Source organism: Abramis brama (genome assembly GCF_963993115.1).
Source record: "Abramis brama genome assembly, chromosome: 1".
Taxonomy (NCBI): Eukaryota; Metazoa; Chordata; class Actinopteri; order Cypriniformes; family Leuciscidae; genus Abramis; species Abramis brama.
The window spans coordinates 68,424,410-68,436,909 of NC_139963.1; the positions used below are offsets into that span (position 1 = coordinate 68,424,410).

General features: G+C 37.5%; 1 protein-coding gene across 1 annotated transcript in view; it reads right to left on the reverse strand.

The window, feature by feature from the left end:
* Positions 1-12,500, reverse strand: part of LOC311079114 (uncharacterized protein) — a 65,402-nt gene that overhangs the window by 11,360 nt on the left and 41,542 nt on the right. The window contains exons 10-11 of the mRNA XM_084108311.1: positions 10,422-10,505; positions 10,140-10,238 (exon numbers count right to left, since the gene is read on the reverse strand). Of these exons, the coding sequence (XP_083964437.1) occupies positions 10,140-10,238; positions 10,422-10,505 (183 nt within the window). The remainder of the gene's footprint in view (positions 1-10,139; positions 10,239-10,421; positions 10,506-12,500) is intronic.

A 12,500-nucleotide genomic window follows, 5' to 3' on the forward strand; every position in this document is an offset into this window, starting at 1 on the left:
CCTAAAAGGCACAAACCTCTGTATCAATGAGGACTACTCTGACAAGGTCCGCATGAAGCGAAAGGAACTGCTTCCTAAACTTAGAGAAGAGAGGAAAAAGGGGAACATCGCCTTCCTAAAGTATGACCAACTGATTGTACATCCTCCTCGATCCAGTTAAAATGCCTTATTAGATGAATATATTTTCATCTTTGTTTAATAAATGTTTTCCATTGGTACAAAGTAGAAGTAAAAACAGGAATATTTCTAAACCATGGTTTACACCTGCATTAAGAAAATCTTCCATTACTAAAAATCTCTCATTAGCCCCACACCGTTAAATACTGCGTACTATAAAAAATATAAAAACAAATTCAGCAAAGTTTTAAAAGATGCCAAGAAAAAATATTTTTCTGAAAAGTTAGAAAATTCATGTGAAAATATAAAAAAGACCTGGAATGTTATAAATTAATTATTAAATAAAAAACAAACAATTCGAGGAATTCCATCTCAGTTATCCGATGGTATCCAGAATTATCAAAACTCCATCGATATAGCAAACGGTCTCAATGATTTCTTTGTGAATGTTGGTCCTTCACTGGCAAAAAACATTGTGAATACAGGAAAATTTACTTCACAAATTTTTGATTTGCCTCATCCTTGCTTAAATGAATTTGATCCTCCAACTCCTAATGAAGTGCTTGAAATCATATTAAAGATGAAGGACACAGCTCCAGGACATGATGAAATTAGAGAAATAAAGAAAGTAGCTTCCTCTATTATTGAGCCTGTAACTTATGTTCTCTCTTTGTCACTCAAAACAGGCGTTGTACCAAGAGATCTCAAATTAGCTAAAGTAATTCCCTTGTTTAAGTCTGGGAATTCACATTTATTTAACAATTATCGACCTATTTCAGTTCTACCTTTGTTTTCTAAAATACTGGAAAAATTAGTTTATAAAAGGATATTAAAACACTCGACAGAAAATTTGATCTTATATGATCACCAGTATGGCTTCAGAGAGAACATGTCTACAGAAATGGCTCTTTTACAGTTTGTCGATAAAATCACAAAAAATCTGCATGAGAAAAATAACACTATTGGTATATTTTTAGACTTGTCGAAAGCATTCGACACAGTAAATCATAATATTCTTTTAGCAAAATTAGAAAATTATGGCATTAAACATACAGCCTTAAATTGGGTACAAAACTATTTGGAAGAGAGAGAGCAATTTGTTTATGTTTACAATCTGAGCTCAAGTAGGGGAAAACTTTTATGTGGGGTACCGCAGGGGTCCATTTTGGGACCTCTATTATTTCTAATTTATATCAATGTTTGCAGACGATACATGTCTTCTATTATCTCATTCTAACATTGACACATTGATAAGAGAAGCAAATGAAGAATTACAAAATATTTCTAAATGGTTTAAAGTAAATCAACTCTCTCTTAATATAGAAAAAACTAACTTTATGATTTTTAGCACAAAAAACAAAGGAGACTGTCAGGACATAGAGGTATCAATTGATGGTTTAAAAAGTAGCCAAGTGAACCAAATAAAATTTGTAGGTGTCATTGTCGACCAAAAACTAACCTGGAAATATCATATTCAACATGTTTGCAGAAAAATAATTAAATCTGTTGGTATACTGAGTAGAGTTCGCTCTTTAATTGATATTTTATGTATGAAAACATTATATTATAGTTTAATCTATCCCCACATTCTGTACTGTAATATTGTTTGGGGTGCAACATGCCAAACATATCTAAATAAGATTTTATTAATACAAAAGAAATTCTTAAGAATTATGAGTAATTCAAATAGATCGTCATCATCTGCTCCGCTTTTCATAAAATATAACATTTTGACAATATTTAATGTTAACATCTATTGCATAAATATCTTTATGTACAAGTATGTGAATATGACAAATATTGTGCCCAGAGCTTTTAATAACTTTTTTATGTATTCTTCGGATGTTCATGCATAATCCACAAGGCACTGTAAAGACTTTTATCTTCCTTTTTGTAGAACTACAGCCAATCAATCTACACTGAAATACAGAGGGCCTTCCCTCTGGAATCATTTAGACCCCATTTTAAAGACTAAAACCACTTTAAACTCTTTCAAAAGAGAGCTGAAAATAATGTTAACATGTAAATGAGTTTATCTTGTTAATTTGTTATATTGAAATGATTGATGTATTGATTGTATTGTCTTGTTTGATCATGTAATTTTATGTCCATTTAATGTGATTTTGGGGAGGTGGTTTTATAAGACCTCATGGTCTTCTCACTCTCTCCCGCACAGTATTTTCGTTTTCTTCTTTTATGGATTTGTAAAGTTGTATTTTAAATGTTATATGTGCAAATAAACTTTCAACTTTCACACACACACACACACACACACACACACACACACACACACACACACACCAGATCATCACAGACAGTGTTCATCAACACACACACACACACACACACACACACACACCAGATCATCACTGACAGTGTTCAACACACACACACACACACACACACACATCAGATCATCACTGACAGTGTTCATCAACACACACACACACACACACATCAGATCATCACTGACAGTGTTCATCAACACACACACACACACATCAGATCATCACTGACAGTGTTCATCAACACACACACACACACACACACACACACACACACCAGATCATCACAGACAGTGTTCATCAACACACACACACACACACACACACACACACACACACACACACACACACACACACACATCAGATCATCACTGACAGTGTTCATCAACACACACACACACACATCAGATCATCACTGACAGTGTTCATCAACACACACACACACACACACACACACACACACACACACACACACACACACACACACACCAGATCATCACAGACAGTGTTCATCAACACACACACACACACACACACACACACACACACACACACACACACACACACACACACCAGATCATCACTGACAGTGTTCATCAACACACACACACACACACACACACACACACACACACCAGATCATCACAGACAGTGTTCATCAACACACACACATACACACACCAGATCATCACTGACAGTGTTCATCAACACACACACACACACACACACACACATCAGATCATCACTGACAGTGTTCATCAACACACACACACACACATCAGATCATCACTGACAGTGTTCATCAACACACACACACACACATCAGATCATCACTGACAGTGTTCATCAACACACACACACACACACACACACACACACACACACACACACACACACACACACACACACACACACACACACACACCAGATCATCACTGACAGTGTTCATCAACACACACACACACACACCAGATCATCACTGACAGTGTTCATCAACACACACACACACACACACACACACACACACACTCACACACACACACACACACACACACACACCAGATCATCACAGACAGTGTTCATCAACACACACACACACACACACACCAGATCATCACTGACAGTGTTCATCAACACACACACACACACCAGATCATCACTGACAGTGTTCATCAACACACACACACACACACACACACACACACACACACACACACACACACACACACACACCAGATCATCACTGACAGTGTTCATCAACACACACACACAGACCAGATCATCACAGACAGTGTTCATCAACACACACACACACACACACACACACACACACACACACACACACACACACACACACACACACACACACACCAGATCATCACTGACAGTGTTCATCAACACACACATCCTGATTTCCTGTTTCCTGTTTCCTGTGTGGCAGCAGCATGAGCCTTAGCAAGACTCAATGAACTTGTATTTTATTATTTTTATGGTTGAACGTCACTTTGGAATAACCATACCTATATTTTTCCAAACATACTTCAAGATACATTTGGACTGTGGATTACGAAAGGTGGATGGTTGACAACTAAAGTGATATTTGACAGATTGTATACAAGGCCTACTCAAGCTGGTCCAGCCTGGTTTTACAAATCAAGCTCTGAAAACATCAAAATGCCAAGAAAAGGTGAGGACGACTCTGTGTCATTGCCTATGGTCCAGGAGATGCTTGAACAACTAAAGACTTATTTTAAAGAACTTCTTGATCAACAAGAGAAGAGTTTTAAATCATGTGTTCAAGTGATTGTGGACTCTATGTGTGTTCGCATGGACAACCTTTTCAAAGATGTCCAAAGTGTGACTAAAGACATTCAGGACCTAAAAACAAGTCTCCAGTTTTCTCAGGCTGAAGTAGATGAGATAAAAGCTAAATCAAGCAAGATGGCAGAAAAACATCAAGCCATTGCAGAAAGTTTTGGTGAATACCAAGCTTCTTTACACAGCTTAACGGGTAAACTGGATTACATGGATAACATATCAAGAAAAAAGAACATTGTGATCGATGGAGTTCCTGATGTAAAGTCTGAAACATGGATTGAAGCTGAAGCAAAAGTAAAGAAACTTTTTCTGGAGCATCTTAAAATAGAACCAAAGCATATTGAATTTGAAAGAGGACATCGAATTGGGAAATATGATTCTACTGGACGACCAAGATCTATTCTGATTGAACTTCTTCGGTACAAGGACAAACAAGAAATACTGAAGAGAGCAAAGTCCCTAAAAGGCACAAACCTCTGTATCAATGAGGACTACTCTGACAAGGTCCGCATGAAGCGAAAGGAACTGCTTCCTAAACTTAGAGAAGAGAGGAAAAAGGGGAACATCGCCTTCCTAAAGTATGACCAACTGATTGTACATCCTCCTCGATCCAGTTAAAATGCCTTACATGTGCCTTACTTTTGTTTGGTTTTTAACTCTTTATGTCATTTTCACACCGTTTCTCTGCAAGTAATTTGGTCTTTAATCCAGATGATATTGATGAGGATAGATCATATAATGACCTGGTTGACCCAGATAAAAATAGTTTAAATTTAAGGTCAAGTGATACATGTCATTATTATAATGAAGTTGAATTTAATGCACTGTCCAAAAGTAAATCAAATTATAATCAGGACATGTTTTCCGCTTTTCATTTGAATATCCGTAGTCTACCTAAGAATTTTGACTTATTCATGCAGTTTCTATCAACTTTAGAACATCAGTTTTCTGTGCTTGCTCTGACTGAAACGTGGCTGAATGAGGACATCAGACAATTTTACTCCTTACCTCAATACAATGCAGTACATTTTTGTAGAACTAATAGAAAAGGTGGTGGAGTTTCTCTTTTTATTCATGACGATTTTGAATTCTTTGAAAGGAAAGATCTGAGTATTCATTTTTCTGAAACTGATGCAGAAGCAGTTTTATAGAAATTCCAAAATGTGGCTGTTTTGGGGGTCAAACTGTAATTATTGGTTGCATTTATCGACCACCTGATAATGATATTGACATTTTTAATGAGGCTTTGTCCTCTATGCTGGAGATTATAAGTGTTAAGAATAGGACTTGCATTCTTCTTGGAGATTTCAACATTGATCTTTTGAAACATGAATCTAATTCCTCCACTGAGTTCTTAAATACAATTTATTCTTATTATTTCTATCCACTTATTGATAAACCAACAAGGATAACATGTTCATCGGCAACCTTAATTGACAATATACTAACAAATCATTTTGTAAATTCAATCACATCAGGTGTAATGCTCACTGATATTTCAGATCATCTCCCTGTATTTCTGCTTTTTACAAATTCTCAGCAAAAAAAGCCAACCTATAGTATGAAACATCGTAGACTTACTCCTAAATATGTTGAGTCTTTTAAAAGCTCACTGGCTGAGATATATCATGGAATCATGTCTTCGGACATCAGGATGCCGAAACAGCTTATCAGACATTTATGAATATATTTTCATCTTTGTTTAATAAATGTTTTCCATTGGTACAAAGTAGAAGTAAAAACAGGAATATTTCTAAACCATGGTTTACACCTGCATTAAGAAAATCTTCCATTACTAAAAATCTCTCATTAGCCCCACACCGTTAAATACTGCGTACTATAAAAAATATAAAAACAAATTCAGCAAAGTTTTAAAAGATGCCAAGAAAAAATATTTTTCTGAAAAGTTAGAAAATTCATGTGAAAATATAAAAAAGACCTGGAATGTTATAAATTAATTATTAAATAAAAAACAAACAATTCGAGGAATTCCATCTCAGTTATCCGATGGTATCCAGAATTATCAAAACTCCATCGATATAGCAAACGGTCTCAATGATTTCTTTGTGAATGTTGGTTCTTCACTGGCAAAAAACATTGTGAATACAGGAAAATTTACTTCACAAATTTTTGATTTGCCTCATCCTTGCTTAAATGAATTTGATCCTCCAACTCCTAATGAAGTGCTTGAAATCATATTAAAGATGAAGGACACAGCTCCAGGACATGATGAAATTAGAGAAATAAAGAAAGTAGCTTCCTCTATTATTGAGCCTGTAACTTATGTTCTCTCTTTGTCACTCAAAACAGGCGTTGTACCAAGAGATCTCAAATTAGCTAAAGTAATTCCCTTGTTTAAGTCTGGGAATTCACATTTATTTAACAATTATCGACCTATTTCAGTTCTACCTTTGTTTTCTAAAATACTGGAAAAATTAGTTTATAAAAGGATATTAAAACACTCGACAGAAAATTTGATCTTATATGATCACCAGTATGGCTTCAGAGAGAACATGTCTACAGAAATGGCTCTTTTACAGTTTGTCGATAAAATCACAAAAAATCTGCATGAGAAAAATAACACTATTGGTATATTTTTAGACTTGTCGAAAGCATTCGACACAGTAAATCATAATATTCTTTTAGCAAAATTAGAAAATTATGGCATTAAACATACAGCCTTAAATTGGGTACAAAACTATTTGGAAGAGAGAGAGCAATTTGTTTATGTTTACAATCTGAGCTCAAGTAGGGGAAAACTTTTATGTGGGGTACCGCAGGGGTCCATTTTGGGACCTCTATTATTTCTAATTTATATCAATGTTTGCAGACGATACATGTCTTCTATTATCTCATTCTAACATTGACACATTGATAAGAGAAGCAAATGAAGAATTACAAAATATTTCTAAATGGTTTAAAGTAAATCAACTCTCTCTTAATATAGAAAAAACTAACTTTATGATTTTTAGCACAAAAAACAAAGGAGACTGTCAGGACATAGAGGTATCAATTGATGGTTTAAAAAGTAGCCAAGTGAACCAAATAAAATTTGTAGGTGTCATTGTCGACCAAAAACTAACCTGGAAATATCATATTCAACATGTTTGCAGAAAAATAATTAAATCTGTTGGTATACTGAGTAGAGTTCGCTCTTTAATTGATATTTTATGTATGAAAACATTATATTATAGTTTAATCTATCCCCACATTCTGTACTGTAATATTGTTTGGGGTGCAACATGCCAAACATATCTAAATAAGATTTTATTAATACAAAAGAAATTCTTAAGAATTATGAGTAATTCAAATAGATCGTCATCATCTGCTCCGCTTTTCATAAAATATAACATTTTGACAATATTTAATGTTAACATCTATTGCATAAATATCTTTATGTACAAGTATGTGAATATGACAAATATTGTGCCCAGAGCTTTTAATAACTTTTTTATGTATTCTTCGGATGTTCATGCATAATCCACAAGGCACTGTAAAGACTTTTATCTTCCTTTTTGTAGAACTACAGCCAATCAATCTACACTGAAATACAGAGGGCCTTCCCTCTGGAATCATTTAGACCCCATTTTAAAGACTAAAACCACTTTAAACTCTTTCAAAAGAGAGCTGAAAATAATGTTAACATGTAAATGAGTTTATCTTGTTAATTTGTTATATTGAAATGATTGATGTATTGATTGTATTGTCTTGTTTGATCATGTAATTTTATGTCCATTTAATGTGATTTTGGGGAGGTGGTTTTATAAGACCTCATGGTCTTCTCACTCTCTCCTGCACAGTATTTTCGTTTTCTTCTTTTATGGATTTGTAAAGTTGTATTTTAAATGTTATATGTGCAAATAAACTTTCAACTTTCACACACACACACACACACACACACACACACACACACACACACATCAGATCATCACTGACAGTGTTCATCAACACACACACACCAGATCATCACTGACAGTGTTCATCAACACACACACACACACACACACACACACACACACACACACACATCAGATCATCACTGACAGTGTTCATCAACACACACACACCAGATCATCACTGACAGTGTTCATCAACACACACACACACACACACACACACACACACACACACACACACACACACACACACACACACACACATCAGATCATCACTGACAGTGTTCATCAACACACACACACACACACACACACACCAGATCATCACTGACAGTGTTCATCAACACACACACACACACACACACACACACACACACACACACACACACACACACACACATCAGATCATCACTGACAGTGTTCATCAACACACACACACACACACACACACACACACACACACATACACACACACACACACATCAGATCATCACTGACAGTGTTCATCAACACACACACACAAACACACACACACACACACACACACACACACATCAGATCATCACAGACAGTGTTCATCAACACATACACACACACACACACACACACACACACACACACACACACACACACACACACACACACACACATCAGATCATCACAGACAGTGTTCATCAACACACACACACACACACACACACATCAGATCATCACTGACAGTGTTCATCAACACACACACACACACACATCAGATCATCACAGACAGTGTTCATCAACACACACACACACACACACACACACACACACACACACACACACACACACACACACACACACACATCAGATCATCACACAGTGTTCATCAACACACACACACACACACACACACACACACACACCAGATCATCACAGACAGTGTTCATCAACACACACACACACACACACACACACACACACACACACACACACACACATCAGATCATCACTGACAGTGTTCATCAACACACACACACAAACACACACACACACACACACACACACACACACACACACACATCAGATCATCACAGACAGTGTTCATCAACACATACACACACACACACACACATCAGATCATCACAGACAGTGTTCATCAACACACACACACACACACACACATCAGATCATCACTGACAGTGTTCATCAACACACACACACACACACACACACATCAGATCATCACAGACAGTGTTCATCAACACACACACACACACACACACACACACACACACACACACACACACACACACACACACACACATCAGATCATCACAGACAGTGTTCATCAACACACACACACACACACATACACACCAGATCATCACAGACAGTGTTCATCAACACACACACACACACACACACACACACACACACACACACACACACACACACACACACACACACATCAGATCATCACAGACAGTGTTCATCAACACACACACACACACATCAGATCATCACAGACAGTGTTCATCAACACACACACACACACACACACACACACACACATCAGATCATCACAGACAGTGTTTATCAACACACACACACACACACATCAGATCATCACAGACAGTGTTCATCAACACACACACACACACACACAGATCATCACAGACAGTGTTCATCAACACACACACACACACACACACACACACACACACACATCAGATTATCACTGACAGTGTTCATCAACACACACACACACACACACACACACACACACACACACACACACACACACCAGATCATCACTGACAGTGTTCATCAACACACACACACACACACACACACACACACCAGATCATCACTGACAGTGTTCATCAACACACACACACACACACACACACACACACACACACACACACACACACACACACATCAGATCATCACTGACAGTGTTCATCAACACACACACACACACACACACACACACACACACACACACACACAGATGTGTCAGATATATAATGTAATATAATCATACCCTTCTCGTTCTCCAGAGCTGTGCTGTAGAAATAGATCATTACAGCATTGATCAATATCATGATCATTAACCACACTGATCTCCTGACCGAAGGTGAACCTGAAAAACATGTTTAATATTAGTGTAAAACTGCATATCTGTGTTTGACACTCACTGAGTAAAACATCAAGACCATACATTAAACATTACATATAGAATATTGAATAAATGTTCAAAACGACTGAACACAGATTATTCTCATTAAAGATTGAGGGATCAGATCATAATTCATCAGACACTTACAGCCCATTTGTTGACCACATCTAAAGTCCCAGTTGTATCTTGTCGCTGTTGTAAACACTGGTAACACTGCAACAATGATGAACCCTGGAAACAGAAGAGATTATATTAATGCAGATTCTGAGATTCACAACAGACATATTCACATACGAGTATATATAAATAGATATATATGAATGTGTGTTTCTTCAGGTTTGATAACGTCACATATTATCATCAAAAAAAGCTCTTTAGTCAGATTTGTCAGTGAGTTTTGGTACATATGACCGGTCTTGTACAGTCTGTTGTCTGATGCCAAACATTCATAATTTACAGCAAGTGTAACTCGCGCCACTCCTATGATAGATTAATAAAATCACTGATACGGAGCTGCTCTAGACTACAGCATGTAGAAAAGAAATGACTTGACATTGTGTAATCATATTTCTGTTTCCATCTTGTTTCTAATAGTTGCAACATCAACTACAGCAACAACACTGACTCCAGACACCACAGCAATCTCTCTGAATCCCCCAACTTCCGTCAACATACCAGCGTGAAGAGTAGCGGCTATTTCTACAGTGGACAGTGAATGGCGATGAACATGGCGGAGTTTGAGCGAGACGAGGAGGGTGACTTCTCAGACAGTCAAGATCCAGAACCGTACCTCTATGAACCAGAGTTTGAGAAGAGGAGTTGTGTGTGCTTTGGAAATAGATGGACAGGAGGAGGAGGTTGCGATCGCTCAACAGCCTGAGGACGTGAGGATGAGAGCCAACATGAACTGGTGGTGAGCGTGATATCTCTGCGCCCAAGTAGCAGTGCTTCGCCTGTGCTTCGCCCCAATATAGTCCCAAGCCAATATCTGCCTAAATCGCCTAGTGTTAATCTGCATCGCTATTTGTACTCGTTGTGAATACGCAGGCCACAAGAAGTAATTAGTTTTTACTCTGGACATGCTAGCTGGCAACAAAGGATTCCATTCATTATGCTAAGCTAAGCTAGCGGCGGCGCTGCCAAACTAAAACAATGCATCTAAATGTAGGAAAGATGGTGAATAAGCCCTATTTCAAAAAACGGTGGCGTGTTCCTTTACATTTAAAAAGGGCAGATTCTTCTTTAAACTCAGATGATGATTAAAGAGTCTGTGATTTGTGGTTTCAGTGTCTCCATCATCATCATCCTCATCTTCATCCTCACAGACTGAGATCAGTCCAGGCCGCTCTGTGACTCTCTCCTGTCAGCTGTATTCATTTACTGGACTCTCCTGTGATGATCGGGTTCTGAGGGATTTGAGCTGTTGTGGGTGAATCAGGCTGGTGTTGATCTGAAGACAGACTCCAGATATCAGATATTATCATCATCATCAGATCAATATCGCTGTATCATCATCACTCTGACTACAACACTCCTGAATGAAGATGACAACAGAGAGTGGAGATGTCAGCTTACTCTCAGAAATCAACTCCAGACCTCAGTCAGATACACTGTCAAGTATTCAGGTGAGAAAACACTCTTTTCAGACAGATTTGGGAAAACTTTCACACACTGGCTCTACTCTTTCTGAATACGTTTGGCAATTGCAAAATATTAGAGGTCAAAGTCATAAACTGCATGTAAAATCCTTATAATTCCCAATATTGTCCTCCTATGGGTCATACTAGGCTAAAATAGACTCTTCTGATTCATGCAATATTTCATGTTTATATCATTATATCATTATAAGGCTTAATAATGTCATTGATTCAGGAAAGCTGAAGGTTTATGGGAAGCAGCTCACTGTGTTTCACTCTCATATAAACCAGGAATAAATGATACAGTAACATCTCTCTCCTCAACTACTGCCACTGTAAGCTGTGATGATTGAACACAAACTGCATGTCATGATCAATATGAAAATATGATGTTAATGTCCTGATACGTCTGAACATTCATCTTCTGCAGCTCCAGTCGCTTCAGCAACACTGACTCCAGTCAGAAGCTCAAGCTCTGAGACGACATCAAGCCGAACTACAGCAGCAGCTTCTACACAAGGTTCATGATCACATGATCACGTCACACACCATCAGCCTCTCGCTTCACTGGCTCTCACAGACTGCTCTA